The 22,832-nt window shown below is 38.0% G+C and overlaps 2 protein-coding genes across 4 annotated transcripts in view; one reads left to right on the top strand and one right to left on the bottom strand.

Moving 5' to 3' along the window:
- ZZZ3 (zinc finger ZZ-type containing 3) overlaps positions 1-14,137 on the top strand; it is a 56,905-nt gene extending 42,768 nt beyond the window's left edge. For 2 of the 3 annotated variants that reach the window (XM_085067860.1, XM_085067861.1), the window contains exons 5-13: positions 700-847; positions 929-1,047; positions 1,344-1,415; positions 1,588-1,689; positions 2,722-2,817; positions 6,998-7,150; positions 9,614-9,748; positions 12,337-12,437; positions 12,805-14,137. In XM_085067860.1, coding sequence (XP_084923986.1) covers positions 700-847; positions 929-1,047; positions 1,344-1,415; positions 1,588-1,689; positions 2,722-2,817; positions 6,998-7,150; positions 9,614-9,748; positions 12,337-12,437; positions 12,805-12,949 — 1,071 coding nt within the window. In that variant the 3' untranslated portion in view covers positions 12,950-14,137. The remainder of the gene's footprint in view (positions 1-699; positions 848-928; positions 1,048-1,343; positions 1,416-1,587; positions 1,690-2,721; positions 2,818-6,997; positions 7,151-9,613; positions 9,749-12,336; positions 12,438-12,804) is intronic. The other variant, XM_085067862.1, reaches the window with a different exon arrangement.
- Positions 14,138-15,548: 1,411 nt separating this feature from the next.
- The window catches only part of AK5 (adenylate kinase 5), an 82,054-nt gene continuing 74,770 nt past the window's right edge, over positions 15,549-22,832 (bottom strand). The window contains exon 14 of the mRNA XM_085067863.1: positions 15,549-17,381. Coding sequence (XP_084923989.1) covers positions 17,271-17,381 — 111 coding nt within the window. The 3' untranslated portion in view covers positions 15,549-17,270. The remainder of the gene's footprint in view (positions 17,382-22,832) is intronic.

Genomic DNA, 22,832 nt, shown 5'->3' with positions numbered 1-22,832 from the left:
TGTAGAGACCTAGATCAGATGTAAGCCCCTTGGCTTCAGTAGTTGTCTTTCTGCTTAGTTTCGAGATGAGTTAATAGCATGCATGATGTAAGAGTGTTGCATTTGACAGTCATTTTATGGGGAAATACTATTGACAGTTGAAAGTACCTCTGGTGTATTTTTGTCCAAAAAGGACCAAAGGAATGATAGTCTTGCAGTTTACCTTTAAATAAAGAGATGAGCTTTGCAACAGTTTCGTTCTAGGCAGAAGACAGCAAAATCAGTGCAAAATAGGTATAGATTTCTCTGATGGGAGGAGCCGAGGTTTATCAGATGATAAAACTCTGACTCTTTTGGGTTCCTGGGTTAAGAGAGGTACAGATCCTGAGCTAGTGGTATGTTTAATAAAAGACAGTCAGAAGTTGCAAACACCTGATTTCAGCTGTGAAATGCACACTTTAAAGTTTTATGCTCAATAAGCCATCATTGACCGTGCCGCTGCATATTTTATATGCACTGTTGTGTATTATTCTTGAAAGATTTCACCTTCTCTTTAAAAAGACTGTGCTGCATGGCACTTCAGAAATTCTGGTTTTCCATTCTGCTGTCAAGTAAGAAGCAGCACTGGGTTTTGCAGCATTTCAGTGTTTGTTGGTTTTTGTTTGGATATAAAGTGATCATATTAAATATTGCTTTTTACTTTCCATTCTTCTTTTTCAGGTTGATATGGGTCTTCCATTTCCTCAGCGAGTTGTTCAGCTCCCTGAGATTGCCTGGGACCAATACACCACTAGCCTTGGAAACTTTGAGAGAGAATTCAAAAACCGAAAACGTAACAGTAGGAGAGTGAAGCTAATTTTTGACAAAGGTAAGAGAAAGTGGGCATATGTTACAAGAAAGAAATGTCCAGTGTGGAAGTTCAATAATTCTTTCTTTGTGTTGCTTACAGTAGGTATACCTGCAAGACCAAAAAGTCCTTTGGATCCCAAGAAGGATGGAGAGTCTATTTCATACTCTGTCTTGCCTTTAAGTGATGGTCCAGAAGGTTCTACTAACAGTCGTCCACAGGTAGTTGTTCAGAAGGAAAGAAAAAATTACAAAATAGTAATTTTGGCATTTTTTTCTTCTCTTCAATATGGAATGTGGCTGTCTTAACTGTTACTTCAAATGTTCATGTTGGTGATGACATGCCATTCCTGTACTCAAATCCTGGAACTAAACGTTAGTTTAGGCAAATTTTGTTCTGAAGTCTCATGCATTGGTTTGGTTTTGGTTTAACTTAGGTAGGAAGAGGGTTCAAATCAGTTATCCCAGGTATAATTTTTCTAAACACATATTCCATTTTATGTCCTGTGTTTGAGCAGATGATAAGAGGGCGACTTTGTGATGAGACCAAACCTGAAACTTTTAACCAGCTGTGGACTGTAGAGGAACAGGTAATGGGAAACTCTTTAATTTTATAGCTGTTTTAACATACATGAGCATAAAAGCAAATTGTGTAATAATGTTTCTAGCACTTGGGAGATCAGAGTCACATGTATATAGATACTTGACAACTCATACCTGTACTAGGAAAAATGTATTTATTCCTTTTTGCTGTTGCTTTAGAAAAAGCTTGAGCAATTGCTTTTGAAGTATCCACCAGAGGAAGTAGAGTCCCGACGGTGGCAGAAGATAGCAGATGAACTGGGAAATAGAACAGCAAAGCAGGTAACATGTATAACACTTTGGGAAGTAATCCCTTGTCTTTACTTCTTTTTCTTTTTTCTCTCTTTTTTTTTTTTAATAGCAGTAAAGAAAATTCAGTGTATTTTCAGTAATCACCTTGTGTTAAAAATGTAACAGCAGGGCCTGCATTTGACCAATAACAATGTGGCTCTTACACTGGATCTCAAATAAAGAATGTGAAATGTGCCCCAACCCCATGGCAAAGCTGCTAGACCTAATTGTTCATTAGATTTTGACAGCATGCATTTAATTCCATACAGCAAGTGTAGGGACACCAACTGTGCTCAGACTGAGTTACACTGGAGTGCTGAATTTCCCACCTCAGTAGTGCAGAAGGGGCAGACATGTATATATCACAGATGGAATAATTAGCTCTGTGCTGGGGCTGAGATCCACAAAAGGATACAGATGAGGAGACATCAAGTATTTCAGCATCTGATTTGTTGGAATTTTTCCCCTAAAATGACAGAGTTTCTTCATTTTGACCAGAAGTAAAAAATGCTGATGTTCTGTGTTTACAGTATTTTAATTTCTTTTATTTCAGTTGTGTGCTTTCAGATAAAAGTATAATTAAGTATTTCAGTATACCGGATTACCTAATTTCTAATCATATCTATATCTCTCCACACCTGAAAAAACAGACATGCTTACTTATTTCATAAGTGGAGACATACTTTCTATATGCTAACCATGGATAATGTATCTGGCATAGTTAAGAAGGAGTTTAGCTGCAGCAGGAAGCAAACTACTAAAGTTCTTTCACAATTTTTGCATGATTTTCTGTGTATGTTTAAGGAAGGGTAATTTTTTTTTCTGGAAGCTGTCAAATCTGGAAATAGTACAAATGTAGCACAGCAAGATAGGTACCCATTAGATTAGTTGTCACAAAATAGAATCCCGAGGATTTCTTTTCCTAATGTTTTTAATTAGTGTAGCAATCCTGGCAAAACTTTGGAGTGAACACCAGCTACATTTCATTTGACACTGAGTTGTTGCATCTTGGGTTTTTTCTAGGTTGCCAGCAGAGTGCAAAAATATTTTATTAAACTGACTAAAGCTGGTATTCCAGTTCCAGGAAGAACTCCAAACTTATATTTATACTCCAAAAAGGTGAGAAAATATTACAGAATTCTGTATTGCTGTTTGCATTTATGTGCAGGCTGAGTCAGAATCATTAATACTTTCAATAGATTAATAAAGTTACTCAATGAAGTAATCTTCTTTTGCCAGTAGCACTATGGAGTGAATTGGATGTTAATTCTAGTTTCACATTGACACTCTTGGGGACATGCAGCGTTCAGATTGCAGGCTGAACTGACAGGGTTGAATGATGGTCTTGGGGTACTTCTTCCTCTTTTGTAAGTTTACTATAACTGATCAAGAAGTGATAATGAAAGCCCTGTTGGAAGAAGAGAAGAGAATCTGTATTCATACTGTACAATACCCTTCTAATTAACCAAACTATAGAAAATTATGTATAACTGAGCATGCTGAATTAGCACAGGTATAGGCTTAAGACTGAAATGTCATGTTTTATTTTGATTTGCAACATGATGATTAAAATAGCATGGTCATATAAATGCCTATTAAAATACAATGCTTCTTTTGATCTTGGAATGGATGAGAAAAAAGATCTTAATTTGCAAAAGGAACTACTAAATTTCTCTGCAAACCAGTCACATATTGTGATTTAAAGAATGAGGCACTCAGTACTAATAAAGACCATAGATAGTAGAAGAGAGCAGTCTCAGGTTTCACAGGGGTTTTATTTGTTGGGTTTGGGTTTTTTGTTTCCACAGTATTTACAAAAATTCTTCAAAACCTCTTACAGTGACATTTTGTGGAGTAGCATCACTGTTCTGCATTCAGTTGTCCATGATATTTTCTGATAAAGAATAGAGAAGACTTTACACTGATTCTGCAAAAGGGCAAACTTGCAGATTTAGTCCTTTGAAAGGTTGGAAACAGAAGTTGCTCTCTGTGGGTTGATACAAAGATCTGCTGCAGTTCCTGTGTAATGATTTAAAGTGTTACACACCCTTATTTGTCTCCTAGTATTCTATGAAGTTACTGCAAACAATAAGTGCTTGTATTGGAGGCTTTCCAGTTTGCCATCCATCATGGTAATACCGTTTTACTTTCACCATGATTTTAATCTTCTATTGTGTTTTATAAACAGAGGCAGGGAAGGTGCAGACATGATCCTCTCTGCCACCTTGTCTATTGGAAAAGTGCTTTCTGGCAAAAGGACTAAAAAACTAGCTGGAAACATTGATACCTTAAATGCTGTGGAGATTCATCTGTCAGAATTCCAAACTACTTACACAGCTGGGGCTAATTTCTGTACTATAATAATACTGTGGGGCTGATTTCAAGAGGTGTTGAAAATTTAGTTCTGGAAATTATAATTGTTTGATTTCTTTATGTCACTGTACCATTTTAAATTACCTTGGTCATGCCTTTTGCTCTTTCCTGTTAATTTTGTTTGGAAAGACTATCATTACAGAATGTGTGCAATGCTGCCAGGCAGTGGATCACTGTATGTAATAAACAGTGGGAATACTTAATCAGTAGATGTGGGACATTTGAACCATATTTTTCACTAATTTGAACAGTGATCCCACTGTGGACAAACCCAGTATAACCAAGAGTGAAACATATTTTCTGTAAAATTCTTAACATTTTTATACTGCAACAGTAATGGTCACATCATACAGATTTTTCTTAGGCTTCTGTCTAGAACACATCTAATGCTGACATCAGTTTTTGCAGTGTGATTCACATCCTTATTGGCAGGTCATAAAAGTTAAGGTCATCATGCCCTGGTTTGTATTAAGCAGCATTTCTGTTTTATATTTGTATCCTATGTAAGGAATACAGCAGATGAAAAAATCAAACTGTGTGTGTGTGGGGAAATTGAGCTCTCAGTCTGCTAACAGAGCTGAGTACTTAAAGCACAGATTGACAGCACCATGCCAGGCTAGTTATTCCCAGGTCTCCAGTGGAGATAACATAATGTGGCAGAAAGGAAATGCAAGGGCTATTGGGTCATGCTTGTGTTATGCTTGTCCTAATTTTGATACTGAGTGTACACAGACACTGTGACTGCAGTGTATCTGCTTTATTGCCAGTAATAGAAGTATGAAAACTGGATGATAATACTTAAATCACATACCTATGGGAAAATAAGAAACATAGATATATTTAATGTAAAGATTTGTGTCACAAGAGGTACTTCACAAGAAAATGCATTTCTCCATGGGTATTGTCCAGGATGCTTTTTTTAAAATGGTTACTGGAGAGGTGAGAAGCCTATTCAGTTCATGAGTATCTTATTGAAGTTACTTTGTATATCTACTCATATGACATACGTCTCTTCTAACAAATGATACAGGAAATTAAGCAGGATGTATCAGTTTATTTTTTTGTATAACCATTACCTACTGCTGGTGAAAATAAAACTGGATCAGAGATTTAGGACTCCAGTATTCAGTTCTTCAATTATGGCTTATCATTTTCAATTTAATCCTTATATAATATCATTAGTGCACCTGCTTTTAAGCTTAATCTAGAGATATATTTCCCACAGGGAAAATGGTCTTTAACTGTCTGCTTTTCAGTAGTACTTTAGTTCATTTTTCACCAGAAGAAGAGAATTCAAATCCTCAGTTCAATTTGTAGGTCACAGCACTGTTATGCATGGCAGTGCTACTGTGTAAGCACAAGCACAATTTTCCTTTCCTGATTCCAGATCTAGCATCGAATGCAGATCTGTTTTGTGTTAACAGAAAATGTAAATTACGGTGTCAGCTCAAGCTGAAATACCATCTAACCTTATACATGGCAGTATTTTAGAGAGGTTTGAAATCTTAAGGGAAACCATAAAAGCACCAAAACACAGGTAGCTGGTGATCATAAGGCAAAAAGTAGAAAAATTGGACACAATGTACCCAATAGTACATTAGTCTTAGAAGAAATTCTTTTGTTTTTTTCACTGCAGTAGTTCTGCAGATCAGAGGTACCATCTTCCAATTGTTACTACAGACTTCATCTCTTCCCTTAAGACTGAACAGACCTAATCTCAATTCCTTGTGGTACTTCTGTCTGCATAGATGCATTCCATCTAAATAATTTGTGTCATCTGTGCCTTTTTAAACTGTGCACAATTGTAAAATAATGCTACATCCCTCTTTAGAGATTGAATTCCTCTTTAGAGGTAAATGGTTGTACTATAATATTGCAGATTTGTGACTGATAGAGGAATCCTTTGGGATATAAGCTCTTGCTAAAAAAGGAGAAAGTACTAACTGTTGCAAGTATTCCTTTTGCTTTAGCTGTATGATCAGCTAGGCACAGTGTTAAATAATCCTCTGTTTTATGATTGTTAGAAAAAACACTTTGTTACTACATTTTTTGATTTTTTTAAAGTTGAGGAATGTAAGTTTTGGCACTAAAAATGTCAAAATGCTGGTCGGGAAAGTAGCTAAGTAAGAGGTTGAGTCAGTTTCATTCACCCCAAATTCTTCTTTTTGATATTGAATATTCTCCCATTAAGGAATAAGTAGTAAGGACTGAGTGCCTTTAAGTAACCTCTTTTAAAACTGGCATTCATTCTACACCTTCAGACAGCATTAAAGTTGGAAGTTTTTAGGTGTGCACTAATGGAGTAATTTATTTCATCTTATGTTTTTCTGGTTCCTTTTTCATGCAGTGGCAATGAAAAAGAACCTTCAGAGAGCAGTTCTTTCTAACTCTTAGAATCCTCTTTCTGATGCAATGAATTGCCTTATTTCTCCTGCACGAGGACAATAGCTCTAGACTTGGGGTTTTTTCCTAAAGCACAAATACAAGAAGTTGATGATAAGCATCAAGCATGGACCTTTTGGCTCTTGGACCTGTGCAAAATTACTTCCTTGCTTAGTCTCATACATCATTGGAAGTTTTTTAATATTTTTGCTCTCTGGTCCTAAGTCTTCAAAATTGTAACAGCCTTACTTTGAGTTTTACTTTTGCTGTTAGACTCATCTGTTCAGATGGTAGTGGTTTTATGGTAAGGGCTCTTTCTTGCTGCATTTTTACCAAAGTATTGGACTGTTCATTTGATTCCATGTGTTATGGGGGAGAATTCCAGCTGTGTGAGGCTATGATACAGAGATACAAGTAAAAGTAATTGGAAATATGATGGATTATTTAATGCAAAACAACAAATTCCAGGCAAGGTTTTATCAATGAAGGTTATTTAAATAATAGCCAAGGAATGTTTTTAAAATATACCATTTTTTCACTGTAGTCATCAAGTAGACGGCAACATCCTTTAAATAAACATCTTTTCAAACCTTCAACTTTCATGACATCTCATGAACCTCCAGTTTATATGGATGAAGATGATGACAGATGCAGTTTTCACAGCCATATGGATACTGCAGCAGAAGAGGAAGTATCGGTATGTCAGTTAAATCAGTCAGAGAATGTCTTGCTTGCTGTCACTTTGACCTTGTTTAGTGTTTAGAGGATTAGGCATCTTCACCATAAAATATCATCCTATAAGTATTAAATTGTAATAAGATTCATGAGCCATTTTAAATTATAAATACATCATTAATGTAACAGCCTCTAAAAGCAAAATATTCAGACCAAATCAGGAAGGAAGTCTGTAAGTCATAAACAGTTTTGTCCTGATATGTCTTGAAGAAGTTTTAGTTGCATATTTTTAAAAAGGGATCTGGCATGAGATAGGCTTGAAAATCGTGTAAACTATATAGTTGGGATTCTGGTTAAAGATGTGTTTTAGAAAGGTTACATAGAGCTCTGGTAAAATTCAAGTGCTTTGGTTTTTTTTTATCTTTTACTGGCTGAATTAATTCCTGATTTTGTAAAATCCACTTCAAAGTGTGAACTAACAGACTGAATTGTCAATCAACAAGGAAATTTATGTATTCTTAGAGGCAAATTCTAGTAGACATCCTAACCCAGTGAATTGCTACATCATGAAGTGTGCTACTTTCCTAATTTATCGCATGGAGTAATACTACAGGAATTTAGACATACGTAGTTCCCATTTCTGTATAGAATTAGAGAGGGACTATATCCACTGCTTGGGAGCTGGGCAAGTTTCACAGCTGGTGTGAATCACTGTGGTTTTCCTGTGCTTAGATTGAAGAACCTGACTTTTTGATTTTAATTTTTTTGTAAGCCTAGTGACATCTTGTGTGTGAAAAGCTTGTTGCATAACACAAGTATTGAGGCCACCCACTATAAGTCCATTCATTTTCTGTACTGACTTTTTTACCTGCACTGCATATTAAATTTACTTATGTATTTCCCAGTCTGAAATCCCATCTTCACTCATGTTCTGTATTCTCTCTCTGATGGTCTTTCAGCTCATCCACAGACATTCCTGATAACTTTGCTTATTCCAATAAGAATCTTAAAGGCCTGGGAGCAAAACACATATTAGAAGAGATGAAATGCAACTGTTTTTGAGCAAATATGCTTTTGTTCTATATTGTTTTAAAATACATATTTTCTAATCGTTCTGAACAGTTTTCTGAACCATTTTGGTTTTGCCATGGTGTCCTAACTCTAATAATTGATGTGGGCACCATAAGTCAACTGGGATTTATTTTTATTTAGACAGAAGTTGCTGTTCCACATTTTTGCAGTGGTAATAGTGGACATTTGCCCCATACACACACACAGACTTTTTTAGTTTGGCATAATCTTTTCTTTCTTCACTAGAGAAACATTTCCAGATAAATACATTTCTGGCTTTCAGTAAAATGAATGTACAGGATTCTTTTCTAGTGCTAAAAGCCAGATCTCTCAGTGGGAATCACTATCTTGGAGAAAGATACTTTGCATCATGGTGCAGAAGAAATGCACTGTAGTAGGAAAATGAAGTTTTCTTTGACTTCACAGTGGAATTACCACATGCTTTTCCTATGTAAAGACAAAAATTTTTGCCTAATTATTACCAGTCATAACAATTCCTGAAAAGCTATATTTTGGTATAAATGAGTTATTTCCAAGTGAAGACCCACTATTCCTAACAGAATTAATTTACTTTTCAGTTATGTAGTCTTAATTATTCTAGAACACAGCTACTTATTATCCCAGAATGAATTGTCCACACAGGAAGTTATTAAAGCATACTTTATTCAGTGTGCAGTTACTTTGTGACAGGCAGTTTTTCTCAGAAAAATGGAAGGTGAATCCTTGTTTTATATTTAAGGTGATGTAGCTTATCACTGTACAACTGAGTGGTGTCATTTAACCATAACTTTTCTGAACATTTGCAGTCTAGTCCAATATATAGGCTCATAATTACAGTTAAATAATTGATAAGGCCTTTCAGAAAAGTAATAAAGCCTCTTTCCCTCACTTTCTTTAATAAACTTACTAAATAATACAGAATCTTCAATCTTCATAGATTCAGAAAAAGAAATGGAAATGCCACATTTGGGCTACATTAGAAGAATTTTAATCACTATCTTGCAGTTGTTTTCCCTACCTGACTATGCCTGTCAGTGTAGGATGTGAAAACTGCTCAACATGAGTAAAGACTTGTCATCTTTGAAAACAGGTGACATCAACCAACTACAGTTGCTACAATAAAATCATTCCCTTGAAATGAGCATCTGAACTAGAACTAGAGCTTCTTCCTTTCATAACAGATCCTCAACCTTTGTTGAAGGAAACTGCATGAGGAAAAACAGAAATTGTGTGTCTTTGAAAAAGAGAGAACCATTTGTTGTACATCTCTGGCAAAGATGTCTGCACTGGCCTGTAGGGAAACAAACTGCTTCATAATTTATGAAAAATAGCAGTCTGTTTTTATAAGCTGTCAAGATACATTACTGTATTCCTACAGTAAGAATATTTTTCTGGGTTTTTTTACCTCAAACAGGATGAAGAGAGTATTCCAGTAACATACCGAGAGTTACCTGAATACAAAGAACTGTTAGAGTTTAAAAAATTGAAGAAACAGAAACTCCAGCAGATGCATGCAGAAAGTGGGTTTGTGCAGCATGTGGGATTTAAGGTGAGTGTAAGAGATGTTCTTCTGTTACTCAGTGGAATTTAGAAGTTTTCCAAGAGAGCATTGTTTGAATTTCCTGAAAAGATTTTGTTTAATACAGCAGCAAGTTTGGTTCCTTAGTTCTTTTTCACTGTGTCTGTTTTCTCTCATTTTCTTTAAGAAAAACAGCCCACATAATTCACTCTTTCTGGTAGCTCAGCTTTTGCTGAATGCTGATGTTATATGGAAATTAATAAATATTCTATCTTTTTGTCACCACATTATGAAAATACAGCTTGTATTAGAGCCTTGTTAAATCATGATACTACATTTGACACTACAATCTGTTTTGACAGTGATTCATTAATGATAATTTTCTGATTATGAATTTGGACTCATTTTGCCTCCACCTGAGGCCAAAGGAGGGACAGAGATTTTGAATAATAGATTAATAATTTTTTTGCTTTGTAGCAACTTCAGAATCTCATCAAGTGTTAACTGACAGAAGCTGAAGCCAGGACACAAATCAATGTTTATGTAAAATTAAGAAAATAAACATTAAGTTAAAACATCTGTATTGTCCCAGTAACAACCATTAATAGGCAACATGGGAGGAAGGGCATTCAAAATCTTATTTTCTGGTTTGCAGGGGATTTTGTGTCTAATTGGTCGCTGTGACTGTGGGTACAGTTTCTTTACCTTGTTTAGCGTTATAGATTTATTTTCTAATACCCATTTACATAAGAATAGTTTATGATAAAGGTAGTTTAAGGTCCAATTCAAATTGACTGTAAAACAAGGACAGCCTTGTCAGTTGATACTGACAGATTTCAGTTATTAGACCACCCAGGTGCTTTTTATGTTTTAGTTAGCATGGTGTGTTTGATGTTTCATTTTGTGGGGATTTTTTTAAATTAGCATTTTCTTTCCCCCAAAAAGCAAAACTTGAATCAGGCAGACCAGGCTTTAACAAACTGATTGCTTTTTCTATGTAAAATTATTCTGAGAAGTAAATTGGCATTACTCAGTGTCAAGCATTTGAAGTTTGAAAGTTTCTTTGCATTTGAGTTTGATTGTATTATGCATTATAGTAAGCCATGAAATCAGGTGATTATGTCCTGTTTTCCCTCAGGAAATTCATTCAGTCCATGGGCTGGACAGACCACCTAAATAAGCAGCCACTGAGAGCAGTTTTGGTCCTGCACAGCCTTCAGCCTCATTTACTGCACATTATTCAACCTGTGCTTTGAATATTGAATCCCTTGTGGACTTTTTTATGGCTTTCACTGCTATAATATCAGAGCAACTTGCAAATACTTTTCTTCATTATGAAATGAAAGGCACAGTATTATTTCTGTTTCACAGGGCAGAGGGGAGCTGGAGCACAAAAATTAAGGTTAGGGGTTTCCACTGTCTTGGTTCTCAAATGCAAATAACTGGAGCCAATTTTTTTTTTTTTTTTTTTTTTTTTTTTTTGTTATAGCATTATTCTGAACTTGATATTTCAAAGAACAGCTCTTGGTATGCTTAGTCCCTCCTCATTACCAACCTCAAACTCAGCCATGTGTGGAGGGAAGGGATGCAGCTGTGGCAGATCTGTGTGTAAGGTGTTTGTAACCCTGAGTGCTTTAAGTGGTGGCAGGAGCAGATGCTGTGCTCGTGGGTTTCACAGATGCTGAGAGAGAACTTCAGGTTCTGATAGATGGATAGAGGATGAGCTATGGGAGCACAGGCTTGTTTCCCACATTTCTTTTTCCTTTTCAGCCCTATCTCTGCAGCACTCTGTAGTTTAGATTTTTGAAAAGCACATCCCATTTTCTTAGCTTTTTTAATATAAAAATATTTTTGCATTTCTGTCCCTCTTCTATACCATTGTGAATATTTCATCTAGTCTTTCATGTTTTGTTTTTGTTTTTTTTTTTTCCTCTTCTTGCCACACTCATGCACTTAGCTTTTGTGTTGTCTGATTCTTCTTGGCATTAGTTCTTGTCTTCTTGCTCAGTTTTAGTTCTAGAGCTCTGTTTCCTTCTCTGAACAAGTTACTCCCCTTCCTTCCCAGCCACCTGGCTTTTAGTTCCAGCCCACCCTTAATGTGTTACTACATTTCCTGAGTTGGAAAGTGCACGGGTCTGCCCTGTTGTGCCCTGATCCACAGCCCACCAGCAGCCTCCCAATAAGCTCTGCTGCACTGGTCTTAAGGCTTCTTTCTGACCTGGAAAGTTTCACCTTTCCTGTGGTTGGACTTGTGTGAAACATCACATTCTTGTGCTGTGTCACAGCAGCTCTTAGAGCCTCCTGAGGATAAGCAGTGTCTGCAGGCAGGGCTGGGCTGCTTTTCCTGAGCAGGATGATGCCAGGATGGAGCGTTTGGGGAGTGGGGAGCAAAGCAAAAGCTTGATGGATCCTCAGGGCTCTGCAGGGCCTCCCCTAGACAATGAGGACTTCTTTATCCACGAGTACATCATGGTCTGTGGTGAGGAGAAGTCAGCTGTGTGGGCTGGCAGTGACACAGGGACACACAGAGATTTCCATGGGGTGAGTTGCTGTGCACTGTTAGGAATGGCAGTGCCTGCAGTTGCTGTTTTCTCAGTGCTCTTCCATCTGCTCCACAGTGCGATAACTGCGGGATTGAACCTATCCAGGGTGTTCGGTGGCACTGCCAAGACTGCCCTCAAGAAATGTCCTTGGATTTCTGTGATTCCTGTTCTGACTGGTGAGCAGCCTGTGCTTCTACTTGTTCTTTGTCATTAGATTGAATCTCTCTACTGCATAATTGCTATGTAGGGTGGAAATCTTTGCTCCAGCACAGGACATGTCTCCTGTGTTGGTAAAGTTGAAGATAATTTAGCACCTATGTGTGGGAGATGCATTTTGCAAGCAAATTCTGAATTTATTATTTATTTTTTCTAATATAGTGGACAGATAGGTTTGGTACACTTAAACAGCGGGGGGAATTGGACTTTATGAATGAATTGCTATCCAGTTTTGTATGAGTCTGTTCATATGATCACTGTTTCTGAAACTTAAAGATAAGGAAAATATTTGACTTTTAAACTGTTATCTTTTTCTTTCCCTTGCAGTCTGCATGAAACAGAGATTCATAAGGAAGATCACCAGTTAGAACCTATTTACAGAGCAGAGACATTTTTAGACAGAGACTACTGCATGTCCCAGGGCACCAGTTACAATTATCTTGACCCAAACTACTTTCCAGCAAATAGATGACATGGGAAGCAGATCTACCATCTTGGGTTTACTATCCTCTTTGAAAAATAACAATGGCACCATTGTTAATTCTGTGCACATTTTGGAAAGACTCTGCTTTCCCTGAAATGTCACTCACAGCATGACAGCTTCCTGGGTGTACTTGTCAAACTACAGCTTTGAGCTGTCATGGTTCTAGATCACTGAACAGCAGCTGAACATTCCTAGTGTGCAGAAGGTTTCACTGGGAGACTTTTCTTTCACCACATTAGTCACTTTTAGGTGGTGAATCTAAACAAAAGAAAAACATACAAAAGGGTGAGCCAGAAATGAGAGCACACATTAAAGACAGAGTAAATTCCAAAGGCTTTGAAGAACTTGGTTATAATGAGATCCAGAGGAGATGAAGTATTTATATAAAAACAGTTTAGTAGCTTGCAGTTTTGTTGTGAAATAGTTTTCAGCACAGTAACTGACTTCTTTAGGCAAGGTTTTAACCAATGACAGTGTTTGCTTCTAGGCTGTACTCTAAAAATACTCACTGTCTCGGCGATGGTTGGCTACAGGCCTTTATTAAATCGGAGCTGCTTAATCATGTTGACCTTCAATTTTTTAAATTTTTTTTTAAAACCACGACGAACTCTATTTACCAACAGTGAAGCACTACAGGGGGCAACTGTGGCATTGCTTCCTTAACCAGCTCATGGTGTGTGAATGTTATAAAATTGTCACTCAGATATATTTTTTAAATGTAATGTTATATAAGATGATCATGTGATGTGTACAAAATATGGTGAAAAGTGCCAGTGCTAGTAACTGTGTAAAGTCTCTAATACTCAACATTAACTCCTTTAAAATAAAATACACAGCCTTCTGCCTCTGTATTTGGAGTTGTTAGTGCAACTCATCAAAGAAAACTGCCTAATATAAATCATATATATGGTAATAATTTTTCCTCTTTTGTAGTCTGCACAAGATCCATGAAAGATTGTATTTTTATTACTATTTAAACAGTGATTAAATTTAGCCTGAGCAGTGAGCAAGGGTTCACATGCATTCTTTTATACTGCTGGATTTTGTTGTGCATCATTTAAAACATTTTGTATGTTTCTTCTTATCTGTGTATACAGTATGTTCTTAAATAATGTTCAATTGTCAGGAGAACTGTGAGAAATAAACTATGTGGATACAGTCTGTTTATATATAGAATGCTTGCTGTGACTTCCTTTCTGTGTAGTTCTGACTTTTTAATCCAGATGGAAAGCACTTAAAGGACATTTGGCTCCATCCTCCAACACTCACTGTGCAGCCCTGAGATGCTCAGCGCCTCCTCTGCTGCTCTCTGCTAGGGGCTGAGGTGCTCTGCACTGCTCAACTCGCTCTGGCCTTGGCAGGATTAGCATTCCACTTCTCTCCTACCTTACTTACTCACAGACTTCTTTGTCAGACCACAGAAAATCCAGATTTTAGTAGCCTTGGTACAGTGTATACCATTGTCTGAGAAGCTTTGTAATTATTGTGACATATTTTACTTAATATATTTTTTATTGAAATGTATAGCTTGTGATTCAGAAACACTTGATTATTTTATAACTGTAATAGACTTCCAGTTGCTTTGAAACTAGAATACTCAGAGCAATTAGCTAGAAAACAAACCAATTTGACTTCAAAAGATGGCAATAAGAAGGATAATTGGCTAGCTGCACCTAGTAATTTTAATTATAAATTGATCAGTATTAATTTTTGCAATAACTTTAGGTGTAGCTATTTTTTGCTTCAGAAAAAAATTTAGGCATTTAATCTATTTAGAAAGTAATACAGTACAGTTACTAAAACACTGAGCAAGTATCATATGTAAACATATCTCACGGATCTCATATACTTAAATTTAATAAATCTTAAAAAAATAAAACCTCACATGATGTATTTCAGTTTTAATTGGAAAAGGTTGTGCTCTGAGAGGCTTTCTAATACCGTAAAAATGTGCTCTCCACATAATTCATGCTATTTACAGGAAACTAGAGTTGGTGAAAGTGTATTATCAGGAAGAGGATTTGTGGTAATATTAATTTTCTGTTCCTATCCTGAAAAAAACTATTGGAATAAAATAAGAAAAGTAAATTAGAGAAAATATTCAGTCATCGTTTAGGATAGCTTGGAAAGAACAAAAAATCATGGTATCATTGAAACAAAATTGGAAGCCAAAGGATAATTTTGAGTCTGAATCACCCAAGAAAGAAGTGTCTTGGATAAGTCCTCTTTTATTGAATATGTATAAATATTAATGTTTCCCTATGCATGCATATACAGCTGTTTCTCCTGCATACATTATGAAGGTATGCAAATACGTATCTAATGCACATACACCAAATCAAGCATGGGGTTTTTTTGGTTTTTTCCACAGAAGACAGAAGAAGCAGAAAGAAAAATTAAGCTGAAAGTGTATGGTAAATAATTTTTGTAATTCGATTTTAAAAAACCCAACAAAATAGCAGCTGGTTGTTGCCTTTGTTCCCATCCTGCACAAGTATGAGACTCCACACTTTATAACTTCTACTGTAATTAAAAATCATAGAAAATACTCCAGAAAACCTACCCAGATGAATTTGGAACTTCATGGTAACTCCAGAGTATTGTACTTTTAAAAAGAAGCGACTCCAGCAGCAGCTGCTGGTGCACCAGGGCTGGTTAGCCAGAGCTGCCCTCGAGCTGATGTGGTACTGCAGGCGCTGCTGCTGCTGCTCAATGGCCCTGGCTGGAGCTGGAGAAGCACTTCCTAGAGCATCAGAGGTAAAATGTAGGCTATAGAAGGACCCAGGAAAGAAGGAACATCCAGGATATGAAGGATAAGAACATATGTAAAACTGACCCTAAAAAATCATTGAATTAGCATCTACAGGGCAAATGCTAAGGAAGAAAAGAAAACAGAAGAATCTGCCCTGATTGGAAAAAGGACATACTCTGTAAGCATGCTGATTTGAGCTATATTTTCAAGTCATGTACTGTGCTTTGAAAAGGATTAAACCCACATATACTGTAACAGAAATCATTACTCCTCATTTTTGTACATGTTTTATTTGTATTATGTCTTCATTACAAGAAAGGTAACTTTAAAAATGCAAATTTGCTGCATAAAGTACACCTTTGACAATACGAGCAATCATGCAACCCACTTTCACTGAATTCATCCAGTAGTTCCAGTAAGAGGATGCAGTTACTTTACAGGAATGTCAAACAAGCTTTTATTTAGCTGTCAGTATACCAAAGAAACTCCACAATATTTTGGTTAACCTAACGGAAATACAGTATGACTTTTACAGACTTTTTTGCAGATTACAGATAAATGGCTTACTAAAGGTGCAAGCAACATGAATCAAATAATCCCTGACATTTTCCTTTTTTTGTTGGTTTCCCACCCCACCACATCCCCCTCCCCCCCCAAGTTTTGGCAATGCCAGTACAAGACAACAGCTGATGATCTGAATTCTGCATTTTAAATACTTCCAAAGTGTAATTTAAAGATGACATGAGATGTTCTGACTCATAATCAACTTTACATAAAGACTTTAATAGCTATAGTACAACTGCTGTTAATATGGATTGTTACTGGATTATATATTTGGCTATACAATACAATCATCATTCTCAGCTCACAAGACTGGGAAGTCAGTTACAAAATCGTAACATTCCCAGCAGAAGACAAGACTGTCTCAAAAATGGGGTCTGTTCCCCAGTAATGGGTTGACAGACTTCCACAACATTCAACTCTCTCTTCAATTAATTTTTCTTGCAATAGTGTTCTGGGGTTGTGTGAAAAGTTTATTTTAACTTCTAGCTTGACTAATTCCAGCTGTCTTAGAGCTGCGTGTTACGGAGAACAGGTTTGAGTCACTAAAGCCCGAGAACAAGCTAAGTGACACCACAAAAATTAATACTGTTAATTAAAAGAAAACAGTAACCAATGGGAAACTTGTAAGCAAGAACCCTAATGTCAGTCTGCTGGACAGTGACTGAGGTGGGTGGAGAGCTCCCTGCTGGCCAGGCAAGGTCCCAGTTCCTATAGAAATTGTGTGACTGAAATACAAACCAGAGCTGCTGCTCACCTTGCTGCTTTTAACCCATGAAGAGCAAACACCCAAAAAAACAAAATATGTTCTTAGAGTGGGGTTAGCATACAGACCACTTTCTGTTGAGTGTACTGTCAGAACAAAGATTTCTTCTGGAGTAACACACCACATGCACAAATTCCAGATACCTCTCAAGAAAGCAGCACTGCTTTGACCAGCAAATCATGGCTGTGGGGTGCGTGTGGGTGAGGCTGTATAGACACCATTACACACCATTACTGCATTTCTGGTGAAAAAGAAAAGGCTGCCTCTTCCTTTTTCAGAAAAGAGTCAATTGTCTTGCAGATTTCCAGAAAAACATCCTCCTGTGTTCCCTCCGCATCAACCTGTGAAGCAGGAAAAAAACAGTTTTGAAAGTTACAAAGAATTATTTTAGAATTTAAACACTGGCACAAAAAACTGGTCTAATGCAAATTGAAAGTTGTTCTGCTTCATGGCAGTAGCATTCTAATGTAGAGGAGAAGCTTCAATAAACCAGATTACTAATTTTCTTTCCACAGACATATGTAAGATGGTTCTGCAGGCTCAATCATCTGTAGCAAAGTACATTAGGCAAGTGAAGGAGTCTAAACTCCAAGTGCTTGTGTTTTAAAGTAGAATTACACCTTTGATATAGAACAGTTGCCAAAGGCTCTTTGCCCATCACTCCAACCTGTCGAGGTCGTTCTGAAGGGCTGCACAGCACTCTGGGTATTGACCACAATAACTGAGCAAATCCATGTGTTTCTGTGCATTTGTAGTTGGAAGCTTGGTGAACTGGTTCTGGTTTTTACATCCTTTGCCCCTGTCTTTTATAGGAGCACTGCTTTTGTGGTATAAGAACTCAACTTTCATTGGACCAATTTTTTCTTTAACACCCCAAAGATTCAGTTTTCTGATCAAGTTATTTTTCATGACTGTACTTCACAAAAACAAGACCAATTTACTTTGCTATGCTGAGGAAGAGAGAGCTGCATTTCAGCAACGAGGAATGGCATTTGCAGCCAGTAATACTTGTCTGCGTTCCCTGGAAAACGTGAAGTAGAACTGAACTGTTCTGAGCAATGTGTTTCATGTCTATCCCATGCAGTGAGTGTCACTGGAGGAAGGAGAGCTCTCTTTTGCCCTCACAGCAGTGACAGAAGCAGCTTTCACACTGTCTATGTGTACCATGCAGATGCATCTGCTGATTATTCCTTTCCTCAAATGCCTGCTGAGAGCTTTGGTCTTTACTCAAAAGCAAGCTTCTTCTCTGCTTCTCCATGCTTAGTCTTTCATGCATGCATGACATGGAGTTTGCAAAGATTAAATGGACCCATGACAACTTTGCCAAAGGATCTTTTTCTGAACTGCTGCATTTTCATCTCTAAGTTGCTGACAAGAATGCCAGACAATTGCAGTGTTTGAAGGGAACATTCCTGACATACTTTCTGCCATCTCTTTGGTCTGCAGGAGAATTAAAGGAGTTTCATATTCAAATAAATGTATTTTTTAAACAGGCCAAGAAATTCTGCTCAGCTACGGCGTTGTCTTGCAGCCAGCTCCTGTACAGCTGACTGCACTCCATGTACATCTGAGTGCCTTGGTGCTGAGTGGGAGTCAGCAGCTGCTCCTTGCAGAGATCCAACAGGGACTGCAGGCACTCTCCAGAGCTTGGTTTCACTCTCGGTGGCACCCGCAGATGCTGGCAAGTTTGGTCCCTGTAGCATCCTGTCGGAAGTGCTGGCACTTCTCACCAGCCCATTCCACACACAGAGTTCCAGAGCTGCATAACCAGCCTGGGCAGCCTTCAGGGAGCTGTGCCTGCCTGGGGCTGCTCCCCTGGGGCCTCTGCAGGGATATGTGACAGTGTGAGCTGTCCTCCCCCTGCCCTCCCGGCCAGCTCCCTGGATCAGGGTGCCTTGCCTCCCTCACTCTCCTTTACGATGGCGTTTGCTGCTGCTGCCTTTTGTAGAGCTGCAGCAGGCAGGTGCTGGTGCTTCACAAAGGGCAGTTCTCCCACAAGGGCTGCATGTCTTTCAGAAGCTTTCTGTGCCATGGAGACAAAGCATTTACAAGTGGGAGTGGTACTCACTAGTAGCAAAGAGAAAATGGGAGTTGTGAACAATTCTGGACCAAACGGCTACCTTCTCCAGCTCAAATAAAACCAGCAACTTCCATCTCAGCTGCTGTAAAACAGCTTGTTTTGCCTGTTTCAACTGCCAAGACAACTATTTTCGTATGGCTATCCCACAGGAAATATACTGCACTCAGGGTGAAGGCCACAGCCATTTCAAAACTCTCTTGTGTTAGGATGTATTTTTATCATCTCTTTACTTCATAAATACTTCTGCACTGTCTAACTGATCTAATCTTATCAGCACAGCTGATTGCCACTGGCTTTTTGGTGACCTCTTTAGAACTGGGACCGTACTCAGATCTAGATATAAGAAGTTGTGGTGAAGAATTAATTCTGTAAGCATGGAAATTGCTGCCCTTTATGATGGGCTGGAATGCTGACTTCCTAACAGTAGCAGCAAAATATGGATGGGCCTGGCTAATGACAGCCCCAGTGCTTCCCATGCTGGCCTCCTAAATAACAAAGGCCCAATTCATAAAACTAACTTAACATCATGGCACAAAACTAACTTAATGTGCCAATAATTCACATCTAGTGCTACAGTAATTCAATGGCACTCTCAGCAGGTCCAGAGAGAAAACTGTGTATTTTTCTCAGAATATAACAAGCCTCATAAATTAGGCCTGTTTTCAAGGCTATTTAAGGCTGGCTTCTCATAAAACAAGACCCATACACAGTTTTCCACAATTTTGAAATGCAGCTATGGCTTCTGGTAACTTCTATTATGGAAAAATTTAATGAGCTTTAAATATGAAAAATTACTGGAGTAACCATCCCCATGCTCCTTTTGTCATTAAAATTAGCCAATTAAGATTTCTGTCAACAAACCTCCATTTGTTGTAGGTTTTGAAATTTAGAACCCTAAATATGTACTGCCACTGAGAAGAACCTCTCTGTCTGTAGAGAGGATGGCTGAGGACAGACTCTGGAATAAACTCACTAGTTAGAAGCTTCTTGCTGAAAGTCAGTCAAGTTCAGCTGTGTTATCATTAACATTTATGTTTTTGTCTTTAAAGTGAGTTAGAAAACCTCTCTGAGACCGTGGAGTACCTGGTTCTCACAGCAATGGATCAAGCTGTCTGTAAATCCACTGAAAACACACTGCCCTGAGACCTATTCACATCAGGCATGAATTTTCCACTGTTTTATCCATGATCCCGTGCTAATGTTTCTGATGTATCTTTCTAGCTCAGTGTCTCATCTAATGGGCCACAAAGCACCAAGGGGGGAATAGAGAGTCACTTGTTCCTTTGTTCCCCACATCCTTATCTATCAGGGTTAATGGATCTCTGACAACCTTTCAAAAGATGGAAATAAACCACATACCTGCTCTCACTATTACATTGATTACTTCTCAAAAGGGGGAAGTTGCCCCTCCCTGCACACACACATAATGGGATCAGCAAGGGAAGGCTCACTAGTGGAAGACTGGGAGGGTCTGGTCACATGTTCTTTCATAATGGTTATGGAAAATGTGACTTCAACTGATTTTACAAGGAAATAGTAGAACAACACTGAGGAAAAAGAACTCAAAAAAAGAAGGAAATAAGCACAGAAAAATGGACTTCTGTTGGACTTTGTAGGGTAAGCTTTCATATCATGTGATCTGAAATAGTCAAAGTTTTTGGACACGTTTAGTCCTCTGCTCTGACCTGCTTAGATTATTTATTATACTCATGCCCTTTTCCTCAGGTGACTTTGAACAGGGAACTTGTATTTAAGACACCTACCAGGTGTCTTACGTTAGCTAGGTAGGATCAGTGCTGTCTTGCTTGCTGTCTTGCTACAAATGCACTGCTCTTCCCTCTTACTTATTACCCTCCTACACAATGTCACTTCCAAAACGCTTTAAAGGATGAGTCAGATAATAAAAACAATCTTTTTTTTCCCCTCCCTTTCTTCTCAGTTGACAGAGGGCCATATATTCAAAGGGATTTACATTTAGCCATGTCAAAACACAAGTAGGTGTCTACTATATTTTCAGATGCACTTTTCTGGCCAGCTGCCTTGGAAATCGCTGAGAAACAAATTTAAAACCGACAGTATCTACCTGCTTACTACAGTTACCATAATGCATTTAGTTTCATTTCATTTAATTTCATTATTCTGAAACACCTGATTCCCACAGAACCAGGCAGCTTGCAGGCAGTGTTTTTGAGTAGTGTTTTCAGCCCTTGCACTTCCAGTACAAGGTCTTTTCAGTAAAGCAGCCTGTTGCTGTCCTTAGCAGCAGGTGGGTGTTCTGTAACTGACCACAAGAGAAATTATGGCATAATAATCTAAATCCCCAAACTGTAATCTCAAAAAGAAATTAATTGAAAAATTTCTAACTTATTAGTCACAACTACTTTACCTTCCAGAATACAATTCAGAAATGTAATGCCTCAGCAGAAAAGTGAGGACACTGTTGCTTTTGCCCTTCATTCTTCAGTCAGTTCATCTTCCCTTGCAAATACATACACAGCTCTTCATCTCAGCAGGGTGGCTGGAAGGATTGTTGTTATTTATTCCTGTCAGGTTCACAAGTGTTTCATCCACACCCACAGCCCTTTGTATGTATAACCATGCCTCAAGCCTCCACTGCTAAGCAGAAACACAAACAGGTACTCTTGGCCAAAGGGAAATTTCCAACACAGTCCTGATCTTTTGTCAGCTTCACCAGGTCACTGTTCTTGCTCAGAGGTCAGCAGAATGGAAAAATGTTCCAGTTCCAAATATCACATTAGTTAGTTATGAATGCACCTATGCACAATAACTCTAGGTTGGAGAAGGTTGTAACATCCTCGAGGATTGAAGTGGGAATGGCTGTTACAGCCATACACCTTTGTCTCTTCTGTGCAAGTAAAGCAAGGAGAGAATTGCCAGTGAGTGCAGAGGAAACCAGGTCAGACTTGAGTTTTTCTGTCTGCACTGTTTGTCAGGCTCCATCCAACCATGCCTTAACTCCTGTTCCAATGCACAGAGTAAGAAAGCTCATTTGACACTGTACTCTCACCACACCTTGATGTGGTGTGACAGATCAGCTCCTCCTCTGCTGAGTGCTCAGCCAACATCTAATTTCCACACCAGACCTTTAACTGGCCTTGTGCCCAGGACTGAATTTTACATTTGCATATTTAATCAGCCTGTTTCAGGACTGAAAACCTTTAGAGCAGATAGAACAAGTTAAATACACACCACTGTTGTCATGTGCTGTTCCCAGTCTGTGGAAAAAACTTTGTCCAACCCTAAATACACTTCAACTGGAAAAATCAAATTACACCAGTATTCCATCCCTATTTTCTTGTAAAAAAAGTCTATTTTTGATTTTCTTTTCTGTGGCTAAGGGGGACTGGGTGCTACAGTCAAGCCCTACAAAACATGAACACTTATACAATTAATATCTAGAATTTAGTGGTCCTTAGCCACACGTTGCAACAAGCTGGCTATAAAAGGTTAATGCCAAATCTTCATGGAAGTAGGTGAGATTTAATCTCTAATATTCCTCTTAAATCTCAATGTACACTCCTCTGCATGCTTAAGAAAGTGCATTGCTGCAATCTCAAGGGACATAAAGCTCACGTGGGCCTTTCACTGAAGAGCAGCTTCTGTTGAAAAACCAAACCTAGGTAGGAATCAAAGATTCTTTTAGATGCTTCTTCTCTTCCTATATTAAACAGCTTTTCTTCAGATGCTTTTG

This window comes from Lichenostomus cassidix, chromosome 8 (assembly GCF_008360975.1).
Source record: "Lichenostomus cassidix isolate B80296 chromosome 8, HeHo_3.0, whole genome shotgun sequence".
Taxonomy (NCBI): Eukaryota; Metazoa; Chordata; class Aves; order Passeriformes; family Meliphagidae; genus Lichenostomus; species Lichenostomus cassidix.
Note: the sequence above shows the minus strand (reverse complement) of the source record. Positions and strands in the feature narration are given on the sequence as shown.